The sequence below is a fragment of the Monodon monoceros genome, unplaced genomic scaffold, assembly GCF_005190385.1.
Source record: "Monodon monoceros isolate NGI ecotype Baffin Bay Population unplaced genomic scaffold, NGI_Narwhal_1 Super_Scaffold_6, whole genome shotgun sequence".
Lineage (NCBI taxonomy): Eukaryota > Metazoa > Chordata > Mammalia > Artiodactyla > Monodontidae > Monodon > Monodon monoceros.
Window position 1 is genome coordinate 78,291,316 of NW_021703783.1, and position 25,427 is coordinate 78,316,742.

Genomic DNA, 25,427 nt, shown 5'->3' on the forward strand with positions numbered 1-25,427 from the left:
GTATTTTGGAGATTACTGGTGGTGATGGCTTGGATGGGAAGAGTGACAGAGGAAATGGAGAGGAGTGGACGGGTCTGAGAGATGTTTTAGGGGCTGAACGGATGGAATCTGCTTGTGGGGTGGACACAGGTGAGAGGAAGACAGAAATCAAGGGTGTCTTCTAGATTTATGGCTTGAGCAACATGGTGAATGGTTATGCCATTTACTGAGCTGGGAGAGACAGAGAGAGAAGCAACTTTGCGGAGAGATCAAGAATTCTGTTCTGGACACACTAAGTTTCAGATGTGTGCTAAGCCTCGAAGGAGAAATGAGGGGGCAATTGAACCTGTAAGTGCCGTTCTGGGAGTGCTTCAGGATTGGGAGCCAGTGGGGCTGGGAGGGGCTGAGGTGGGGGGACTGGGGGTCAGAAGGAAAGTCAGAGGATGCTTGCAGTTACTGGTGATCAGTGATGTGGGGTGAGCGTGGGAGTGAATGGTGAGGTGGGGGAAGAGGTCTGAGAGGTGAGCTGTCAAGGGGCAGAGGGGCCACACGCTGGGAGGATCATCCCCATGGATGTTGAAGTTGCCAAGAATGGAGACAGGAGTAGAGGCCAAAGAGGAGAACGTGAATAAGAAGCCACATGGTCACAAAGGGTGGTGCCTCTGCAAACATTAAAAACCCTACAATTCCCCACGACTCCGGGGACAGGGCTCAGTGGGGAGGAGGAGGAGTCACAGGCGGAAGGATACGTGGGCTGAGCGATGCCTCTGAGGGTGCCTGCTGCCCTGAGTCCCAGAGTTTCTAGGATGCCATACGGCAGCAGAAACCAGACGGGAGGCTTCCAGCTTCTGGGTATTGCTACCACCAGAGGAGGCCGCTTTGAAGTCATGAAAGTCTGTTAGGACAGGATGTGTGCAGAGCGTGTGGGAGGGAAGGGGGGAAATTTCTGGAGGGAGGCAGATGCCGGGGAGGAGGGGCAGTACCTTCTGAACAGTCCCCGCTCTGCAGGAAGCCTGCGCCTAGGCCTCCTTGTCAGGCCCGTGTACAGCCTGCACCTCCAGCCTCCTCTAGCTGGGTACCAGGGATGCCCTCCCCATGAGCCTCTGCCACCCTCTCTGCTGCCCAGCGGCTTGTGAGAGGCTTGCCCCCTAGAGGGATGGCAGCCGGGGCCTCAGGGATCCTTTTTCCCAAGATCGCCTGGACCTTGAGGAAAGACTCCCCTGGGAGGCCAGCAGCACCCAGTCCCCTCACAGGCTGCTGCAGGGGACAAAAGAAGTGGAATTTTCTTGGGAGCCTCCAAGTTCAGGCAGATGGTCCCCAAGACTTTGCAGGAACTGGGCTGAGAGGAGGACAGACACATGCCAGGATGAGGCCAAGGGAAGGACAAGAAGGGCAGGCCCTGGATTCTCGCCAGCCCCAACGGCACCAAGGATCCCTCCCCTCCAGTTCAAGGTTTTCAGAACATCTGTCTTTTCTACTTACCACCGACTTGCGAATGCTGACTCGGGGCTTGGGGATGGGCTTGGAGGGCTTGTTTTCAAAGCTTTCTGGAAGCGTGGAGGAATGCCCCCCTTTCCTGGCTTGCAGCGCGAGCTGGTAAGCAACTTCAAATGCCTGTCCCAGCGTTAGGATGATCTCGTAGGCTAAATTCTGCAAGAGAAATGAGAAAGCATTTATGACAGCATCTTCCAGATGAGAACAGAGTGGCTGAGGAACACCGAGTGGGTGAACCGGCAAGGACCCTGAACTGCTCCACCTGATGTGGCAGAGAGCCAGGGGAAATTTGACAAACAGGACACTGGGTCCAATTTAGGGTCTGTACGAGGCATCAGTTACTGACGCGATGCACTTGCTTACAGCCACCTAAGGAGCCTGCGCCGGGACCCCGGAGCCCGCTCCATCCGGGGTGGCTGCTTTGCTCCCAGGTCTCAGAAGGGAAGGGGTCCCTCAGCCTGGGAGGAGGATCCCACACATTCCACAGGAGGTGTTCCTGAGAAGTTGGGGTCTTTTTACTTCCAACATCTGTGATTCAGTGAACATCTCTGAGACACAATCAAAATCTAATTTAGGCAGAGGGGAGAGGCATTAGTCATGCTGGTGTGGCGTCTCACACTCACAGCGAGCATGCAAACAGAGCCAATTATCCATCTATTTCTTGAGGCGTTTGTTCTCCCTGTGGGTCCACTCCATATTTTATCATCAAATCAGCAAGAGACAGGAGATCCTGTCAGGCTCGAATGCCATGCCAAGCAGTGTCTGGGAGAGAAGTTCTTTCTTTCGGACCTTCAATCACTCCCCTCAGGACGTCTAGCTTCTCGTCTCCAGATTCGTACTTCATTTCTGCCTTCTCTTCCGAGCACAGTCCCACCCTGTCTGCTCTCACTGAGAAAACAGGACATGGTCTGACCCCACTTCTGAAGCAGGGTCTCGACAAGACCCTGAGGTCACAGCTCATCAAAGAGCTGGATGCCTGTGGGTCACAGAGAGCTTTCTTACAACCACTGCACCAGCTGAGAGCCGGTGTGGTCTGTCCCAAGTTTCCATACTCATGAACGCCTCTAGAAAGTCTGTGTGGTTTTTTCCTCAAAACCACAGAAATTGCTTTGCTGATGTTGCACCCCTGCTCCCTCCGCCCCAGTCAAGCACACAGAACATCTTGATTCCCATGATTCTGGGGAGATCTGCTGAGGACCGTTCTCACTTGACGAAGATGGAGGGAGACGCAGCATGGCTGTCAGGGCTCGTGGAAGAGGCCCACGGGTCTCCAGACAGACCAGATTTCAGATCCACGCCGGACTGCTGGGGTTTAGGCCCAAGCCTGAGGGGAAACGCCTCTGAGTGGCAGAACTGGTCTGACAGAGGATGTGTCTTCTCCTGAGCTACTTGTTAAGAAGCCGTGGCCCCTCAAGACAGACGTGTGCTTACTGGAGACCCAGCCTTGCATGGCCAGCTGAGCACTTCCCGCAAGGAGCTCGGGCCCCGAGTTTGCCTCCAAGCACGCGTCAGACTGGGAAATCAGTAATGCACCGACAAGGGACGGTGGAGGGCTGGCGGACAGCTCCGGCCGTGGCTGCACCAGGAGGGCTGAACCCTCAGTGCCTACGCCTGGCACTTGCGTCACCACCAGTGTTGCCCATTGCCTGGTGTGCATTGGGTCCCCTGGAAAGGGGGCCTGGGGCTTTGGGCTTTGGCTGGCCCCATGAAGTCCGGACTCTTGTCTTGTCCGCAGGTGCTGTGGAGATAGTGGCTGTCTGTCTGTCAGGGACACGTAGCAGATATTCACGCTCTGGGTGGGCAACTGGACTAAGGGAAAGATGGCAGATGCAGCAGTTCTGTAACATGTTGCTTCTTGATGCCGGAACAAAGGTGCTTAATAAGTGTGAATTCCTTTATCGTTAACCTAGAAACAAGTTCCTGAAAGTGAGATTTACTTAAAGTTCCAGTGTCTTCAAATGAAAGCTAAAGATGCTCATTTGAGCAGGTGAGATTTTCACAAGATTTTGATGGGAAGGCTAAAGGTTTTTGGAAGCTTCTGGGTTAGAAGCTCTGCCCTCCTTTCATTGTAAAGAAGTTGCTAGCGTTAGGAAATTGCTGAGATAAGACACAGAGACCAGACCAGACCAGACGGTGAGGTTTCCTGCCAAGCAGCTTTTCCTTAGTTTGGCTTGCATTCTTTCTCCATGACGTCTTGCTTTTCGTTTCATGTCGAATGCTGCATTTTAAGAGTTCTTTTGTGATCTGTAAAGAGTTGGAGATGGTTACCTTTCCTGCACTTTCTGTCACCTCGGTGTTGGAGGCTTCAATTCTGGATGCCAGTGACAGCCCACAAGGAGCAGCTGCTTGCTGACGGGGCTCTGCACGCGGAGTCCTGTGCAACCAAAGTACCGGGGCCCTTGAGGGCACAGAGCCTCATCAGATGGGACCTGAGGACACACGTTTGAATGGGAAGGCGGGTTCATTTCTCCAGCCTCTCCTTAGTAATATCCGCACTACTTGAAATGGGAAGAGAGTTACTGTGAGAGCAGAAGACACTATAGGAAAGGGCCAAAAATGTTACCGTAATCTGATCAGAGAGGCTTAGGTGACAAGCCCTTGCTTCCTCCTTTGAGCCAGGCTTGCTGAGCCCAGAGATGCTGCCTGGCACTGAAGAGCCAGGGATGCTGCTCAGAAAGCCTGAAAGCCAACTTAGTTTCTGCTTACAACATATCATCGTCTTCATAACCGTGGGAGGCCAGGGCCAGAGACTGCCTAGCACACAGTAGGCACACGATCACAATAGAGGCTTGTTTGCTGAGTGAATGAATGAATATCTAGAGGGCAAGCTGGAGTAATAACACTACTAGTTATCACTATAGGTAGTATGGCTACCATTAAGTGAGGACTTCGCAGATATTAGGCATTGTACCAAGCACTAGATTTATCTCCTTTAAGTCTTACCACAATCATCTCTAGTAGAATATCATTATCCTTATTTTATAGATGAGGAAATTGAGGCTCACAGAGGTTAAGTAATTTATCTGACATCACAGAGCTAGAAAGTTACAGAGCAGTGGTATGAAACAATATTTGTGACTCAAAAGTCTGTGTCCTTAACTCTAATTCAAAAAGATACATGCACCCCAATGTTCAAAGCAGCATGGAAGCAACCTAAATGTCCATCGACAGATGAATGGATAAAGAAGATGTGGTGTGTGTGTGTGTCTAATGGAATATCAGTCATAAAAAAGAATGAAATAATTCCATTTGGAGAAACATGTATGGACCCAGAGATAATCATATTAAGTGAAATAATTCAGAGAAAGACAAATATCATATGACATCACTTACATGCGGAAACTTAAAAAAATGATACAAATGAACTTGTTTATAAAACAGAAATAGACTCACAGATACAGAAAACTTAAGGTTACCAAAATGGGGCTTCCCTGGTGGCACAGTGGTTGAGAATCCTCTTGCCAGTGCAGGGGACATGGGTTTAAGCCGTGGTCTGGGAAGATCCCACATGCTGCAGAGCAACTAAGCCCGTGCGTCACAACTACTGAAGCCCACGCACCTAGAGCCCGTGTTCCGCAACAAGAGAAGCCACCGCAATGAGAAGCCCGTGCACCACAACGAAGAGTCGCCCCCGCTCACCACAAATAAAGAAGGCCCGGGCGCAGCAGCAAAGACCCAGCACAGCCAAAAGTAAATTAATTAATTTAAAAAAATTACCAAAGGGTAAGGGGGGAGGGATAAATTAGGAGTTTGAGATGAACAGATACACACTACTATAGATAAGACAGAAAAACAAGGTCCTACTATATAGCACAGGGAACTATATTCAACATCTTGTAATAACCTATAATAATAACCTAAAATGGAAAAGAATCTGAAAAAGAACATTATATACGTGTGTGTGTATATATATACATATATATATATATAAAATATATATGCTGGTGCCTAGGTTGTTAACTTACTGACTAGAAGTAAATTTCTTAACTTCGTATCAACTCTGCCAATCCACTGTATCGTACATTAAACATTATACTCGAACCAAATATACATACACACACACACACACACACACACACACACACACACATATATGAAACTGAATCACTGTGCTGAAATCCTGAAGCACTGTACATCAACTATACTTCAAAAGTCTCTGTTCTTACCCTCCCGTGTGGGTAGCTTGTCTCCAAGGTGGCAGCCATCACCATTCCCCTTGCCTCGTGCCATGGTGTGAGGGGGGGCTGTTGAGAGGGCTAATCTGCTCCTCCACCTCCTTGCATCTGGACTGGTTATACTGACTTTCTTAACTAACAGAATGTGCAGAAGTGACATGCTGGGACTTCTGAGGTTACATTGTGAGAGGTCTCTCAGCTTTCATGGAACATTCCCTCTGAGGGAAACCAGCCATGTATAAAAAGTCTGACCTCCCTGAGATCACCATGTTGTGAGTATGTCCAAGCTGGCCAGGGGAAGAGGCTGCCTGGAGAGAAACAGCAGTTGCAGCCACCCCAGCCCAGGCTCCAGATATGAAGCAAAGGAGTGATACTGGACATTCAAGCTCCAGGAGATGCCACACAGAGGACCAAGGCCCCAGACAGATGGCTCCAGTCAAGCCATCCCAGCAACTGCAGTCATCTGAGTTACCTAGTGGAGACCCCAGATGTTGTGGAGCAGAAGAGCAGAACTGCTGTGCTCTGCCCAGATTCCTGACTCTCAGAATCGTAAACGTGATAAAGTGCATGTTGTTTTACAGCACTAAGTTTTGGGGTGGTTTGCTAAGTAAGCAGTAATAGATAACTGGGATACCATGCAGTGCTAAGGAAGGCTGGCTGGACCCTCATTCAGGTGGTGGAAGAGGAACCATCAACCTGTGAGCTGGTCACAATTAGCAAACTGAATCCAACAAAACATAAAGATCATACACCATGACCAAGGTGGATTCATCCCAGGATCACGAGGATAGTTCAAGATACACAAATCAATCAATGTGATACACCACATCAACAAAAGAAAAGGTAAAAACCACATGGTCATCTCAATAGATGCAGAAAAAGCATTTGATAAAATTCAACATCCATTTATGATAAAAACTTACAAAAGTGGGTATACAGGGAACATATCTCAACATAATAAAAGCTATTTATGACAAACCCATGGCCAATATAATACTCAGAGGTGAAAATCTGAAAGCCTTCCTGCTAAAATCTGGAACAAGGATGCCCACTCTCACCACTTCTATTCAACATAGTATTGGAAGTCCTAGCCACAGCAATCAGACAAGAAAAAGAAATAAAACGTATCCAAATTGGTAGGGAAGAGGTAAAACTGTCCTTATATGCAGATGACATGATACTATATATAGAAAACCCTAAAAATTCCACACAAAAACTACTAGAACAGTAGTAGTACAAATTCAGCAAGGCAGCAGGATACAGGATTAACATACAGAAATCGGTTGCATTTCTTTACCCTAACAGTGAGATGTCAGAAAGGGAATGTAAACAGTCCCTTAAAGTTGCATCAAAAAAGACTTAGGGGGCTTCCCTGGTGGCGCAGTGGTTGAGAGTCTGCCTGCCGATGCAGGGCACACAGGTTCATGCCCTGGTCCAGGAAGATCCCATGTGCCGCGGAGCGGCTGGGCCCGTGAGCCATGGCAGCTGAGCCTGCGCGTCCAGAGCCTGTGCTCCGCAATGGGAGAGGCCACAACAGTGAGAGGCCCACGTACCGCAAAAGAAAAAAAAAAAAAAAAGACTTAGGAATAAACCTCACCAAGGAGGTGAAAGACTTACATGCTGAGAACTACAAAACATTAATAAACGAAACTGAAGATGATTCAAAGAAATGGAAAGACATCCCATGCTCTTGGATTGGAAGAATTAATCTTATTAAAATGGCCATACTGCCCAAAGCAATCTACAGATTTAATGTGATCCTTATCAAATTACCCATGACATTTTTCACAGAAATAGAACAAATAATCCTAAAATTTATATGGAACCATAAAAGACCCAGAATTGCCAAAACAGGCATAACCCTCCCAACTCTTCAGGCAATACTACAAAGCTACAGTAATCAAAATGGTGTGGTACTGGCATAAAAACAGACATATGGATCAATGAACAGAATAGAGAGCCCAGAAATAAACCCATACACCTACAGTCAATTAATCTTCAAGGAGGCAAGAATATACAATGGGGAAAAGACAGTATCTTCAGCAAGTAGTGTTGGGAAAGTTGGACAACAGCATGCAAATCAATGAAATTAGAACATACCCTCACATTATACACAAAGACTTAAATATAAGACATGACACCGTAAAACTCCTAGAAGAGAACACAGGCAAAACATTCTCTGACATAAATTGTACCAATGTTTTCTTAGGTCAGTCTCCCAAGGCAATAGAAATAAAAGCAAAGATAAACAAATGGGACCCAATCAAACTTACAAGGTTTTGCACAGCAAAGTAAACCATAAACAAAACAAAAAGATAACCTACAGACTGGGAGAAAATATTTGCAAATGATGTGACCAATAAGGGCTTAATTTCCAAAATATACAAACTTCTCATACAACTCAATAACAAAAAAACAACTCAATTGAAAAGTGGGCAGAACACCTAAATAGACATTTCTCCAAAGACAACATACAGGTGGCCAATAGGCACGTGAAAAGATGCTCAAAATCACTAATTATTAAAGAAATGCAAATCAAAACTACAATGAGGTACCACCTGACAGAGGTCAGAATGGTCATCATTAAAAAGTCTACAAATAACAATGCTGGAGAGGGTGTGGAGAAAAGGGAACCCTCCTACACTGTTGGTGGGAATGTAAATTGGTACAGCCACTATGGAGAACAGTATGGAGGTTCCTTAAGAAACTAAAAACAGAGCTACCATATGATCCAGCAGTCCCACTCCTGGGCATATATACGGACAAAACTATAATTCAAAAAGATACATGCACCCCAATGTTCACAGCAGCACTATTCACAATAGCCAAGACATGGAAACACCCTAAATGTCCATTGACAGATGAATGGATAAAGAAGATGTGGTACATATATACAATGGAATACTACTCAGCCATAAAAAGGAATGAAATAATGCCATTTGTAGAAACATGGATGAACCTAGAGATCATACTAAGTGAAGTCAGAAAGAGAAAGACAGACACCATATGGTATCAGTTAAATGTGGAATCTAAAATATGACACAAATGAACCTATCTATGAAACAGAATCACAGACATAGAGAACAGACTGGTGGTTGCCAAGGGGGAAGGGGTTGGGGGAGGGATGGAATGGGAGGTCACAGTTAGCAGATATAAACTTTAATATACAGAATGGATAAACAACAAGGTCCTACTGTATAGCACAGAGAATTATATTCAATATTTTATGATAGGGACTTCCCTGGTGGTCCAGTGGGTAAGACTCCACACTCTCAATGCAGGGGGCCCGGGTTCGATCCCTGGTCAGGGAATGAGATCCTGCATGCATGCCACAATTAAGGAGCCTGCCTACCGCAACTAAGACCTGGTGCAACCAAATAAATAAATAAATAATATTAAAAAAAAAAAGAAGCCCACATGCTGCAACAAAGGTCCTGCGTGCTGCAACTAAGACCCAGCGCAGCCAAAATAAATAAATAAATATTTAAAATCCTATGATAAACCATGAGGGAAAAAAATATAAAAAAAGTGTGTGTGTGTATATATATATATGTATATATATATATGTATTACTGAATCACTTTGTTGTATAGTAGTTAACACATTGTAAATCAATTATACTTCAATTAAAAAAAACTCTAAAAATAGAGTTGCCACATGATATGATCCAGCAACCCCACTCCTGGGCATATATCCAGACAAAACTATAATTTGAAAAGATATATGCACCCCTATGTTCATAGCAGCACTATTCACAATAGCCAAGACATGGAAACAACCTAAATGTCCATTGACAGATGAATGGATAAAGAAGATGTGGTATATATACATCAACACAATGGAATATTACTCAGCCATAAAAAATAATGTAATAATGCCATTTGCAGCAATATGTATGGACCTAGAGATTATCATACTAAGTGAAGTAAGAAAGAGAAAAATACCATATATCATTTATATGTGGAATCTGTGAAACAGAAATAGACTCACAGACATAGAGAACAGACTTGTGGTTGCCAAGGGGGAGGGGGGAGGGGGAGGGAAGGATTGGGAGTTTGGGTTTAGCAGATGCAAACTATTACATAGAGAATGGATAAACAAGGTCCTACTGTATAGCACAGGGAACTATATTCAATATCCTGTGATAAACCATAATGGAAAAAAATATGAAAAAGAATACATATATGTATAACTGAATCACTTTGCTGTACAGCAGAAATTAATACAACATTGTAAATCAACTATACTTCAATAAAATGATAAACAACAACAGCAACAGTACATAGTCACAGGAGGTCGGAGCCTCCACTCCCAGCCCCGACCTCGGGGAAGGTGGCTGATGCCTGTGACCCATTTTGGTCACAGCATCATGGTAAGCACTAAGGAGTCCCTTTACATGCTAGCCCAAACCACAGAGCTGGAATGTCCTTTCAAGTTGGCATGACCACACTCTCATCTCTGGTTGCTACCTTGCTCGGGCATAAATCCAAACTAATTTAGCTTTATGTTCGCTACCTCTCATCCCTCAAATGCTGTAACCTGGTTGTCTCTGACCCTGGCTCCTTCTGCCCCTCCTAGCTTGTTGGAAAATACCTGCCTTGGCCTTTCCAGCATGAGTCTCTTTTTGGGACCACACTTATTATGGCAATTGACATTATTTTCTACCTTACACAGACCACCAATGAAAGAAGGAAGCCTGTGTGCATGTGGGCTGGTGTGGGGGGCAGTTACTGGGAAGAGTATGCTCTGAGCCTCAGTTATTTTATTTATTTATTTATTTTTGCGGTACGCGGGCCTCTCACTGTTGTGGCCTCTCCCGCTGCAGAGCACAGGCTCCAGATGCACAGGCTCAGCGGCCATGGCTCACGGGCCCAGCCGCTCCGCGGCATGTGGGATCTTCCCGGACTGGGGCACAAACCCGTGTCCCCTGCATCGGCAGGCGGACTCTCAACCACTGTGCCACCAGGGAAGCCCCTCAGTTATTTTTTGTTTGTTTTAAAATGGGGATAATAACACATGCAGGTGGATTATTGTGAGAATCATTCATAATAACATTTACCCTAATGTCAACACCAGCCAACATTTATTATTTACTGTTTGCCATGTTGCACATGGACTATCTCATTTAATCCTAACAGAAACCCTGTGGGACTTACCATATTAAACAGCTGTGGGGCCATTATCATCCTTGTTTTGCATGTGAGAGAATTAAGCTCAGGAAGGTTAAATAACTTGTTCATGAGGCCAGAACCTGGCTGAGCTGGGATGTGTGTGAATCCAGGTGTTCTGAGAGGCTGCGCTCTTGATCACTGTACCTTAGAATTATACTTAAGATAAAAAGACTCAACATCACTAATTATTAGAGAAATGCAAATCAAAACTATAATGAGGTATCACCTCATGCCGGTCAGAATGGCCACTATCAAAAAAAATCTAGAAACAAATGCTGGAAAGGGTGTGGTGAAAAGGGAACCCTCCTGCACTGTTGGTGGGAATGTAAATTGATACAACCACTATGGAAAACAGTATGGAGGTTCCTTACAAAACTAAAAATAGAACTACCATATGACCCAGCAATCCCACTACTGGGCATATACCCTGAGAACACCATAATTCAAAAAGAGTCGTGTACCACAATGTTCATCACAGCACTATTTACGATAGCCAGGACATAGAACCAACCTAAATGTCCATCGACAGATGAATGGATAAAGAAGATGTGGCACATATATACAATGGAATATCACTCAGCCATAAAGAGAAACGAAATTGAGTTATTTGTAGTGAGGTGGATGAACCTAAAGTCTGTCACACAGAGTGAAGTAAGTCAGAAAGAGAAAAGCAAGTATCGTATGCTAACGCATATATATGCAACCTAAAAAAAAAAACAAAAAAAGGTACTGATGAACTTAGTTACAGGGCAGGAATAAAGATGTAGACATAGAGAATGGACTTGAGGACATAGGGTGGGAGGGGGAAGCTGTGGTGAGGTGAGAGTAGCACTGACATATATACACTACCGAATGTAAAATAGTTATCTAGTAGGAAGCAGTAGCATAGTACAGGGAGATCAGCTCGGTGCTTTGTGATGACCTAGAGGGGTGGGATAGGGAGGGTGGGAGGGAGGTTCAAGAGGGAGGGGATATGGGGCCATATGGCTGATTCACTTTGGTATACAACAGAAGCTAGCCCAGTACTGTGAAGCAATTATACTCCAATAAAGATCTATTAAAAAAATAAATGATAAAAAAAAAGACTTCGGCAGATCTAAATAGACATTTCTCTAAAGAATACATACAGATGGGCAGTAGGCACGTGAAAAGATGCTCAACATCACTAATTATTAGAGAAATGCAAATCAAAACTACTGTGAGGTTACCACCTCAAACTGGTCAGAATTGCTATCATTAAAAGTCTACAAAGAATAAATGCTGCAGAGGGTGTGGGGAAAAGGGAACCCTCCTACACCGTTGGTGAGAATGTAAATTGGTGCAGCCACTATGGAAAACAGTATGGAGGTTCCTTAAAAAACTAAAAACAGAGTTACTATGTGATCCAGCAATCTCACTGCTGGGCATATATCTGGAGAAAACTCTAATTTGAAAAGATACATGCATCCCAATGTTCATAGCAGCACTATTTACAATGGCCAAGACATGGAAGCAACCTAAATGTCCATCAGTAGATGAAAGGATAAAGAAAATGTGGTGTTTATATATACAATGGAATACTACTCAGCCATAAAAAGAATGAAATAATTCCATTTGCAGCAACATGGATGGACCCAGAGCTTATCATACTATGTGAAGTCAGAGAACGACAAATACCATATGATATCACTTATATGTGGAATATAAAATATGATACAAATGAACTTATTTACAAAACAGAAACAGACTCACAAAGAAAACAAACTTATGGTCACCAAAAGGGGAAGGAGGGGGAGGGATAAATTAGGAATTTGGGATTAACAGATACACACTACTATATATAAAACAGATAACAAGGACCTACTGTATAGCACAGGGAACTATACTGAATATCTTGTAATAAACTATAATGAAAAAAATGTATAACTGAATCGCTTTGCTGTACACCAGAAACACAACATTGTAAATCAACTATACTTCAATAAAAAAAATAAATAGAAGACTTCTGCAAACTGCTAAAAAAAAAACAAAAAAAACAACTTAAAAACATTAAATACGGAAGCTCCTGGGTGGTGGACACATCTTGGCTGCAGTGAGGGTCTCATGCCTGGACCAGTCTCCAGGCAGAGGGTGTTATGATTTGACGTGAACCCTGAACCCTTCGCACAGGGATTCTCAGCTGGTGGCCCTGCCCCTCCCATGATGAGGGGTGATGTGAGGGAGGAAAGGCAACACTCCCTCTCCGATGGAGGCTCTTTAGGGTGGAGGCAGGGAATCCCAATTCAATGGGGGCACATTACAATCTCCAAAGCCCTTCCCTTCTCCCCCTGGCATTTTGATCTGTGGATTAAGAATTGCTACATTAGAGGTATTTGCAAGACCATCATATTTTAAGGACAGATTCTAAATGTAATCCAGGGATGCAAACTTGTTTTTCTATGCAAACTAGATTGATTTGTAGGCCAGCCTGTATTTACTGTGAGCTTAAGGCAGTCAGGACTGGCAGTTGAACATCAATCACCACGGTATTTACTGAGCTACTTCCTTGTGTCAGGGGCTGAGTCCCTGGTGCCTGGCTTCTAACACGTGTCCAGGAAGTGCTCCCTGAATGATGTCAGGAAGAGGGGGCTCACGATGAGACAAAGAGGTGTACCCCATTGTTCTCCTGCATCCTAGTCACCGAGGCTGTACCCGGCACACTCATCATTTTGGTGTTAGAATAACTGAAGCATAGGCTTTAGGCAATCTGTCCCCTAGGGAAAACTCTGGGCACCCAGGTAATTAATTTATATTTAATTGGCTCATCACTAGGATTTTTCTGTGTTGGAAACTCCTGGTTTGAAAATCTTTTGGGCTCAAGGGTTCAAATGGCATATTTGCAAGAATATTCATCGTTGTTTAAAAATTTCCCCCAATAGGGAACTGATTAAGTATACTACATAGATCTACACAGTGAGGTACTAGGCAGCCATTTAAAATGAAAATGGAGGCATTTAAAAAACTAGTTAAAAGACTCAGTAAAAATTATGTATACGTACATAGATGGTATCTGTCTATGTGCATAGAAAACAGTATATATCAAAACGTTACTAGTGGTTATCACTAAGTGTTAAGATCGTAGACAAATTTTCTCTTCTTTATATTTCTTTGTATGTTTTGAACTTTATTCAAATGACGAATAATTTTACAATCATAAAAAATAATAAGCTTTTGCATTTTGAGCATTAAAAATAAGAGAAAATCTTCTAGCTCAAAATAATCTTATTCTTTATCCATCACCTGCCTTTTCCTTCTTTGGCAGAGAGGGTTTGGAACTGTTTTCCAGGCAAAATCCAGGCCCTGTTTTCTGGTGTTTCCATGGCTCACCCCCATGTACTAGTGGGGCTGGCCATCCATTTGGTCAGTTTTTGTATTGGATGTCAATTCCAGCATCTGCTCAGCTGAATTTTAGAATACTCAGTTCTTCCTTTAACCTGGAAACCCAATGCCTCTACTCCAAGTCCAGAGCAAAGAGTTGACTCTTCTGTCCAACTTCTATCAAACCCAGCTGAAAATTCTATGTGGACATTAGCTTATGGACACGCAGTCAGTCCAGTCTTATGGCCGTGCTAGGTTTGATCCCTGCACCAAATCGGACCACCTGTCAACTTGAACCACATTCTACTTCCTCTCATACAGATGATAAAGCAGTGGTAGCAGCAACTACCACATGACATTGTTAACTACACCCCAGAGACCAGCTAAGGGCCTGACATGGATTATCTAACCCTCACAACCACCTTGTAGAGGAGGAATTATCATCCCCATTTTATGTGTGAGAAACTCATGATTAGTGAGATTGATTAACTTGGCCAAGTTCACACAGCTAGTCAGGGGCAGAGCCAGGATTCAAACCCAGATCTGACTTTAGATAAGACAGTGTTTTGTGCCACTGGGCTGTCCTGCCTTATTGCTTTCATGAGTCTGTTGGTGTTCTGCCTCCACTTTCACTGGAGGATCCTCTGAGGAACCATCTTGTGTTTTGGAGATTCAGCATATGAATGTTGGTGAAGACACCATCACACAATATCGCCTCCTGGAGACCCAGGACAAAAAGTTCTTTCACCATCGCATCAAAAAAAACCCAAAACAAAAACCTAGGAATAAACCTACTTAAGGAGGCAAAACACCTGTACTCTGAAAACTATAAGATGCTGATGAAAGAAATTGAAGATGACACAAACAGATTGAAAGATATACCATGTTCTTAGATTGGAAGAATCAATATTGTTAAAATGACCGTACCTCCCAAAGCAATCTACAGATTCAGTGCAATCCCTATCAAATTACCAATGGCATTTTTCACAGAACTGGAAAAAAAATTTAAATTTCTAGGGAAACACCAAACACCCCAAATAGCCAATACAAAAAAAAAAGAAAGAAAGAAGAACGGAGCTAGAGGAATCAGGCTCCCTGACTTCAGACTATATGACAAGCTACAGTAATCAAAACAGTATGGTACTGGCACAAAACAGACACATAGGTCAATGGAACAGAATAGAGAGTCCAGAAATAAACCCCCACACTTGTCAATTTATCTACAACAAGAGGCAAGAATATACAATGGAGAAAGGACAGTCTCTTTTTAATAAGTGGTGCTGGGAAAACTGGACAGCTACATATAAAAGAATGAAATTAGAACATTCTCTAACACCATATACACAAATAAACTCAAAATGGGTTAAAGACTTCAATGTAAGACCGGTATACTATAAACTCCTAGATACTATAAAATTCCTAGAGGAAGACATGGGCAGAACACTCTTTGACATAAATCGCAGCAATATTTTTTTGGGGTCCATCTCCTAGAGTAATGGAAACAAAAGCAAAAGTAACAAATGGGACTAACTTAAAAGCTTTTGCACAGCACCGGAAACCATAAACAAAACTAAAAGACAACCTACGGAATGGGAGAAAATATTTGCAAACAGTGTGACCGACAAGGGATTAATTCCAAAATATACAAACAGCTCACACGGCTCAGTATCAAAAAACCACAAACAACCCAATCAAAAAATGGGCAGAAGACCTAAACAGACATTTCTCCAAAGAAGACATACAGATGGCCAACAGGTACATGAAAAGATGTTCAACATCACTAATTATTATAGAAATACAAATCGAAACTACAATGAGGTACCACCTCACACCGGTCAGGATGGCCATCATTAAAAAGTCTACAAATAATAAATGCTGGAGAGGGTGTGGAGAAAAAGGAACCCTTCTACACTGTTGGTGGGAATGTAAATTTGTGCAGCCACTATGGAGAACAGTATGGAGGTTCCTTACAAAAACTAAAAATACAGTTACCATATGATCCAGCAATCCCACTCCTGGGCATATATCCGGAAAAGACGAGAACTCTTATTTGAAAAGTTACATGCACCCCAATGTTCATAGCAGCACTATTACAATAGCCAAGACATGGAAGCAACCTAAATGTCCATTGAGAGATGAATGGTTAAAGATGTGGTACATATATACAATGGAATATAACTCAGCCATAAAAAGGAATGAAATAATGCCATTTGCAGCAACATGGATGGACCTGGAAATTATCATACTAAGTGCAGTCAGAGAAAGACAAATATCATATGACATCACTTACATGTGGAGTCTAAAAAGATGATACAAACGAACTTATTTACAAAACAGAAACAGACTCACAGACATAGAAAACAAAATTGTGGTTACCAAAGGGGGAAGGAGGGATAAGTTAGTAATTTGGGATTAACAGATACACGCTACTATATATAAAATAGATAAACAACAAGGACCTACTGTATAGCACAGGGAGCTATATTCAATATCTTGTAATAATCTATAATGGAAAAGAATATGAAAAAGGATATATATGTATATATATATAACTGAATCACTTTGCTGTACACTGGAAACTGTAAATCAACTATGCTTCAATTAAAAAAAAAAGTTCTTTCAGAATCACTCTCATTGAAGTTTTGTCTTCTGAGAGGATGGGGTATCCTCACCCAAGAAATATCAAGCATGTAATGACTGTGTTTTCCTACTTGCCTTGACCTTCAGGAAGCTCAGAGCTAAATCTGTGGCTCAGTTCTCGTAACAATGTAGAATTCTGTGGTTGGCATGTTGATGTTAGAACTTTCCCCTGGGTCTTGATCTTCTTTTTAGTGTGTATTTTCCCTACTTCAGATCCATGTGTATCTATATTTTCAGATTTAACATACCTATTCATGTAGGCTGCCTTAAGTCCTTTATGGAAGGAGGCATAGTATAAATGGTGGTTGTTTGTTCACTTAAACATTTATTCGACAGCTTATTTTGTTTAACCCATTACTGAAAAAATGGCTGACAAGGTACATCAGACACGAGTCTCACATCATCTGGTTAAAGTGACAAAAAAGGAAGTGTGCTGAGGAGAGAGGGGACACCACAGGGAGAGAGGCCCTGCTGGCTTAGGCTGGGAGGCTGCTGTCTACAAGTGGACAATTCTGATCTGTCTGCAGGAACTTTCCATTAGCATTAAAAAAAACACAAAAAAACACCACATTTTAGTGACTAAAATTGAAGGAACAAATAATTGTATTCCATAGTCTCAGGAAGCTACAGGACCTGAATATCCTTTGGCTCCTGGGGGCCAGCAGAAGCAATTCCTGAGGTCGGCAGAGGCTATCTGCACCTGAAGAGGGTGCAAACAGACATTCAAGGAAAAAAGGGCTGTATCTGTGCAAAGGAGCCTGGGGTGTTAAGAGGAGCCTCAGAGGTCTACTACACCAGTGTCAGTGAGTAAAGACCACGCCTGGATCACCTGCATGGGCTAAGTCTGCCCTGGGCTGCCTGCCTCTATACCTATCACTGCCACTGAGGAGATGACACTGACAGGGGGTCTGGTCCTGGTGACCTTTAGGTCCCTCTCCACTGGGAGCTCCCGGGTTCCCTGATTAGACGCTGTTGTCTGTCTTTTACCCAACCAACAACGGCTTCAGTTTAGAGATGTATGTATAGCTGATGCCATGTTAAATAGTGGCACATTCCCCAAAGGCTGGACTGCAGGTCTCAACAATCCACCAGCCAGTGCACAGAAGTGCAGTGACCACGGGGCTGGCTTTCACCACAGGGGATGTCCTCACAGCAACGCTCACCCCAAAACTATTCTAAATGGCCAAGTATTTTGTCTATTATTAAATGGCTTTTATTCTTAACAATATGCCCGTTCCCCACCTCTCCCTTTGCCTGGTGAGTTACTGCTCAACCTTGAAGATTCACCTGGGGCATGACGTCTTCCAGGAGCCTGCTCTGAATCCCCTTCCCCGACACCCCAGGCTGTGCCAGGTGCCCCTCCTCAGATGGGCACAGCTCCACTGACTGTAAAGAATTTATTAGGATTTTCTCTTTATAGATCCAAACGCCCCAGCCGGCTGAGCTCCTTGAGGGCTCTCCTCTCATTTGACTGCGTCTCTAGGGCTTAGGGCATATCAGGTGCGCAATAAATGTTGGAGGAACTGAAAAAAGGACGCTGCCCGGTAGGTCCCTAAGATAAGAGGACTTGCACCTCAAGGGTAAGATACGGGTGCCTGTGGATGGCCACAGCGGATTCTTCCCTTCTATTTTCTCTCCACAGGTAGATCCTGGCTGAATAAATGCTGAACCAGTGCAGGGCACGCCCTTTGGGCCTAAAGATAAAGCGTTTTCAATACGGGTCTATGGTGGGGCCTCCAGAAAGAAGCCACATTTCTCCTCTGGCTGTATTTTGCTTGTACATCTTGTTTTTTAAGAGCCAGGGTAGGTTTCATCTACAACTTGCTTCATCCACGTCTTGAGGCAAAAATAACTGAGAATATTCTGGCCATATTCACAGAATTCATTGACATTCCTTAGCTCTACCTACTTAGTTCTCTCAAGTACAAGTCAGTGATTAAGTCTTGATAGATTATATTTATAGAAACAAATACTGCCCAATCACAGGTCTTCCGCATTTAGAAATAAACATCAGGCATTCTGCTAAGGTGCCTACCTAGCCCAGGGCTGACACAGCAACTGGATAAAGTGCAGAGAGTTTCTTTAGGGCTAATTCCAGCCAACTAAAAGAACAATGAAATTAATATTTCTCCCTAAATGTAACAGGGGTACATGTAGAAAGTTTTGAAAATACATAAAGAAGAAAATTAAAAATCACCTGCAAAATTCTACTGCTGGGATATGGCCCCTGCTACATTTTGGTTTCTTTTCCTTTTACATTTGTATATACGCACAAATACTTTTATAAGCTATATGAATATTTATGTGAATTTAAAAACAAAATTAGAATGATATTTACGCGCAGTTTCATGAGTCACTTTTTCACGCAACATTAAATCATGAATGGTTTTTGCATGCCATTAAATGGTCTTCAAAAACCAGATCTTTAAAGGTGGCAGAGCATTCCACTGCATCTGCTAAGGTTTCACGTCACGCCTCACCCCAAGTACGTGAGTGTCATCAGCTCAGTGAAAGACCAAGAAAGGCTTTCTTATAAAGTTAACAGGTTCTCTGTAGCAATCATGTACTCACGCCCGGTGGTCGCCTGTCCACATGGAACCACAGCCTACGGTGGCTGGACAGCAGACCTCTCACACCCATGCTGGAGGGGCTGGCCTGCCAGGGCAGAAGGGGAACACGATCCGTCTTTGTCCTGTTACTTGGCAGGGACTTGGGGAAAGGGTGTGCAGAAGAGAGATTTGCTGGATTTCAACTCCTCGCCACTCTTCAAAAGTAAAAGCTCCTAGTGGAAGCTATAGTAAACCCTTCGCCAACTTGTGATACCTCCAAAGGGGCATTTATCACATTCAAGACGCTTCTTACCTACCAAATTTTAACGCTTGTTGAAAATCTTTCTCAAGTGGACAAGACAGTTGATAAAAATGACTTTTTCTCTGCTTATGGCAGACGACTACCTAATGCCTCACCTCATCTTTCCAAAGTGCATTAATGAATTGTCAGGCCTCCAAGATGCCCACATGTTCATACAAACTCAACGTTCAGCTTCCAGCCCCTGTGTCCCTCTCCTCTGGGAGCCCTCACCCTGCTGGGGCCAGCAAAACTGCAGGAGAGCACAGACAGGATTTTACTGCAACCATTCGTTATGTCCTTGATTCTCCCTCTGAACTCGGACATCCTGGAGAGCAGTGCGGTGTGCCTGACTCACGGCAGGCACTCAATAAATGTAGAAATATATTTTATGCAGACCTGGACTTTTCATCTCAGGTGTGGGATACCGCCGCATCAAATGTACGTTGTAAACCGAAAACTGGGACATAAATCCTCACACAGGTCTGACGGGAAAGAACAGAACCAGCCCCGTAACTGCTGGTGCTGCTCTCCTGCCCTTAGAAGCTAAGACTGACTGAACATGTGCTAGACACGGACGTGTGTCATCTCACTGAATCCTTACAGTAACCCTAGGCAGCGGGTACTGCTGTTATCTCTATTTTACAGATGAGGAAACAGGATTACAGGCGTTCTTGCCCAAACTATGAAACTAAGAAGTGCCGACCTGGGATTCAAAACCAGGCTGATTCTAAAGGCGTCACCCCTAGACATGACATTTGATTTTCAGTACGTTGGGAGGGGGCTATAACGAATACATGTACGAATGCTGCAAAACAACCTGTGAAAAAAATCAGAATGACTACTTTCTTTCTAACTTCATAGAAAATGGGATTGATTTAAAGCTCTGATAACATCCATCCCCCTCAACCCTCAAAAAAATAGGGATGAGAGGAAAAAAGAGTGACTAGTATTCTCTTAATATTCACCCACCTTTGGCTTTATGGCTTAGTTAATTCTCAACGATTTATGCCAACGGAGAGGAGGTATGGATAAATGTAACCCAGCAGTGTTAATGTATTTTTCTTTGGGCGGGGGAGGAGGTGGTATATAACGGCCGTAGGACTGGGAGTGCTGCTGTGTTTTGTTTTTTTTTGTTTTTAATTTTTATTTATTTGGCTGCACTGGGTCTTAGTTGCAGCATGCGGGATCTAGTTCCCAGACCAGGGATCGAACCCAGGCTCCCTGAATTGGGAGCGCAGAGTCTTAACCACTGGACCACCAGCGAAGTGCCATTTTTATTCAATCACTCCTGCCACTGACTTGATGAGTTTCAGCTGCTGCAAGGGGCCAGGGAAAGGCTTCTACTTAAGTGTAGGTTGCTACTTTGTAAGTGGGAGACTAGCCAGGGAGTGTTACAGTCCCATCTTAAGGGCTCTATGCACTTTAGCATTTTCTTACATTGCCATTTATTTTCATAGTATTATAGTCCAACAGGTTGAGGGCCATTTTCAGGTGGAGAAAATGAGAAACAGAATGAAAGAGACCACCTAGTTCCACATACAGTATTAATTTCGTTGTCAGAGGTCAACTAACATCAACGATAACGGACGTTCTTTTGCACTTGTAAATTCCCACTCTGTGGGACAATCTCTGCAACATAAGCCATAAGTACTTTCCATTCGGAACCCCACGCTACTCCACGAAAAGAATCTCCGAGTTTAAGAAAGGGAGAAATGGGTGAAAGTGGTCAAAAGGCACAAACTTCCAGTTACAAGACAAATAAGTCCTAGGGATGCAATGTACAGCATGGTGACTATAGTTAACAGTACCGTACAGGCATACCTCATTTTATTGCACTTTGAAGATATTGCTATTTTAAAAAATTGAAGGCTTGTGGCACCCTGCATCGAGCAAGTCTACTGGCTCCAGTTTTCTGACAGCATTTACTCATTTTGTGTTTCTGTGTCCCATTTTGGTAATTCTGGCAAGATTTCAAACTTTTTCATTATGATTATATTCCTTATGGTGAACTGTGATCAGACCTTTGATGTTACCATTACAAAAAGATTATGCCTCGCTGAAGGCTCAGATGATGGTTAGCATTTTTTAGCAATAAAGCATTTTTCAATTAAGGCATGTACATTGTTTTTTTAGACATGATGGTATTGCACACGTAACAGGCTACAGTGCAGTGTACACATAATTTTTATATGCACTGGGAAACCAAAAAATTCATGTGACTTGCTTTATTGTGATATTCGATTCATTGCAGTAGTCTGGAACAGAACCTGCAGTATCTTTCAGGTATGCCTGTATTGTACATTCGAAAGTTGCTGACGGAGTAGATCTTAAAGTTCTTATCACACACACACACACACACACACACACACACACACACAAAATGTGTAACTGTGTGAGGTGATGGATGCTAACTTATTGTGCTGATCATTTTGCAGCAATACATATATCAAATCCTTATGCTGTACATCTAAAATGAATACAGTGTTATATGTCAATTTTATCTCAATAAAACTGGAGAAAATTAAAGGGCTCCGGAATCTCACTTTCATTAGACTGATTATGACAGAGTGGTCGACTCTGGTGTTCTTCCCCTGCGCTTAGGTTTGCTGGTCCCTAGTGATGGAAAAGACTATAAAATGCTGTCCCCCTGCTGACCATGGGTTCCTGCATTTTGTCATCTCTGTTTCTCCAGTTTAGATCCTTTCACGGCCCACATTCAGCCAAGAAGGCACAGGAAAGAGGGAGCCTCGTCTCCCCCACGCACCGCCCACCGGCATCAAGACTTTGACATTCTCTACACATTCCACAACCAGTCTAAGCCGTACACACTGAAGATGACAGAATTTGGGAGGTGCAAGGAAGAGAAAAATGAGCATGGTTAAAATTATCAAAGACTGCAAACATGTTCTTTATAGAGAAGCGAGAATTAGCCAGGGTTTAGCGGCAGTCATGGCTTTTAATGCTATTTAAACAAAATAAACCTTTCGTATTTTAGAACTAGTGAATGAGGTCCCTCCCAGATTTTTAAAATAAATCTGACAGTCTCACAGAGTATGCATCAAAATCTTTCTAATCTACCTATCTCCATTCTATGTCCTAGAAATCTAGACGGAGTGAATAATATAAGATGATAGTTGCCAAATGATCTTGGTTATATCTACCTCTTTCCTATGGTGGCCTTTTAAGGATGATCACTGCAGCCTTGGGATCTGGTGGCCGCTGAAATACCCATCCTCCCTCTTGTCATCTCAGCAGCATGGATTTCCCCTTCATTCATTTGAGATAAGAGTGGAGAAGAGAAAAGCTGAATCCGTTGTTTTAAGCCTTACAACTCCTGGTCTTGTAACACATTCTTTTTTCCTACACAGTCCTACTCTCTTCCCCCAAGTTTCCACTGCCTGGAAGGTGGAGGTCGGGCAGCCTCTTGTTCTGTAGTGGATGGGATGTGTCCCACTGGGGAGGTGACTAGAAATCAGCGGCCACCATAGTGAGTCTAGAATGCAGAGTAGGTCTGGAGCACGCCGGTAGGTACATACTGGCTTTTCTTGGGAACCCTAATTCCCTTTCTGCTCTAGTCTTTTAAATTTTTCATCTACCTGTCATTAAAAACTGAAAATATCACAAGCTGAATTTAGCATAGATTCTAAGTCATGGAAACAAGCTTAGAGAAGATAAAGCGTAACATTTCCTGAAGTGTGTTCTGCAGAACACCACCTCCGTGAGAAGCTCTCCCCAAAAGAGGCTACCACGGCCAAATGAACTTGGGAAACCAGGTTCACTCCACCCCCTCCCGGTGTCTGAGCCTGTGAAGGGCTCCGCAAGGTCCCAGAGTAAAGGAACTATGTTAAATTCACATGCTCATATTAGTAGGGGGGCTTGAGTCTCCAAGACCGCAGGATTTCTATGGGAAAAATGCTCTGAATTTCAAATCCAACTCTCCGTAAACTGGAAGCCTCCTAGACATCATTGGGTTTTCTTGGTGATAAGAAATATTCGTAAAAACTTCCTGTGACCCATAAAAGATCTACAAGGTCAAAGTAGCAATAACTGCAATTAAAAATGTGCATGTACTCATACACATCAGCTGAAAGACTAAATGTATACTTAAGGTATTCTTTTCTTTTCTTTTGCCATTTGGGCAGCCTGGGGGACTGGTTCATACCAAAAGAATTTTAAGGCTTCAAGACTGGACTGAATATTGAACTGCCCTACATAAAGATACAAAATCCATGCTCAAAGAGGTTTTTTTTTAGTGCAAGCAAAGCTTGGTGCATCTCAAAATTGCTCGAAGGCCCACGTTAAGGCTGGTGGCCTTTGTTACTATTTTTGAAGTTAGACAAACTGTTCACCTAGAGAGGATTAAAATGGTGGATTTGTGATGTGAGATGAAAATCCTCTGGAGCTGAAACCAGACTCCTAACCTAGTGAATGTCTACATTAAATCAAACATCTGGATGAAAAAACAAAAGGTGAAGCAATTCTCCACTCGTTTTCCAAATGTATCAGGAACATCATGTTGATCTTAAAACTAAACAATTGACTATTTTTCCCCCACATTTCACTTCTGTATTCTGTCGTCACATATACACACGCTTAAAAAACTCAAGAGGCCAGATGGCCCATGGGCATCATTTTTAGCTTCAATAGAGAACAATGTTTTGGATACCCTGATGAAGGCAAATTATATATTACTCTAAAACCAATTTAGAAAGAAATGCTGCAATACCCAAGGGAAGGGTGGAATTCATCCTGACAATACTGGAATACTAATGTTGACATTCAATGAAAACACTATATAGATGCAATATACCAATAGAAGGCCTACAGAATCTATGCTTTCTTTCTATCGTTTCTATTTTATTTATTTTTTCTTCTATTTTTTTCAATTCTTTCACAAGGGCAGTGGGAAAACTTCGGACCACAAGTACACTTCTAGAAAATCTATCTTATGTCTTTTAGCAGAAAAAGTCCAGGCTGTGAACTGTGAGGTCAGCAGGCAAGGAGAGAGAAGAGGTGGTGCGGGGGAAGCAAACACTGAACACGCATTATTTATGAATGCTCTACATACGTTCCTTCATTCCGATCCCAAAGAAAACCTGTAAGGTACAATCCCCGTGCCTATTTTATAGACAAAGGAAATCAGGACTCAGAAAAGTCCTGCAACTCGTCTAAGACCAGGGAGCAGGCAGCAAGTTGGGATGTGAGCTCTCAGCAGCCTGTTCTTTCTATGACAGCAAGGCAAATCCCAGAGAAAGGTGTATCATGCAAGCCAAAATGTATGTGGATAGAATGGAATTTTGCTGTTTTAAGAAACAATTGCGGGACTTCCCTGGTGGTGCAGTGGTTGGGACTCCGAGCTCCCAATGCAGGGGGCCCGAGTTTGATCCCTGGTCAGGGAACTAGATCCCACATGCATGCTGCAACTAAGAAGCCTGCATGCCGCAACTAAGGAGCCCACCTGCCACAACTAAGACCTGGTGCAACCAAATAAATAAATATTTTTAAAAAAACGCTTAAAAAAAGAAACAATTGCATTTCACAAGAATGGCAAGTTATGTCTAAGGCACCAGAAACCTAATGCTGACATGGCTTCAATCAACACTGTTGATCCCATGCAAACAAACGCATCCAGAGATATCTAGAGCAGCCTTTGAGGGTTTGGCTTTGCAGTCCTTACTGTTAACACAGACCACCTGTATATTATTCTCCTCATGCCTCTCAAAATAGAAAAAAAAATTAAAGGCACATAGCATTCTTTCCTGTTTTCAATCTTCAAAACTTG

General features: G+C 43.2%; 1 protein-coding gene across 37 annotated transcripts in view; it reads right to left on the bottom strand.

The window, feature by feature from the left end:
* ANKS1B (ankyrin repeat and sterile alpha motif domain containing 1B) overlaps nucleotides 1-25,427 on the bottom strand; it is a 1,184,309-nt gene that overhangs the window by 17,147 nt on the left and 1,141,735 nt on the right. For 35 of the 37 annotated variants that reach the window (XM_029204282.1, XM_029204271.1, XM_029204270.1 and 32 more), the window contains one exon: nucleotides 1,462-1,629. In XM_029204282.1, coding sequence (XP_029060115.1) covers nucleotides 1,462-1,629 — 168 coding nt within the window. Of the gene's footprint in view, nucleotides 1-422; nucleotides 1,630-25,427 lie in introns of those variants that run through there. The other 2 variants (XM_029204273.1, XM_029204266.1) reach the window with 1 other exon arrangement.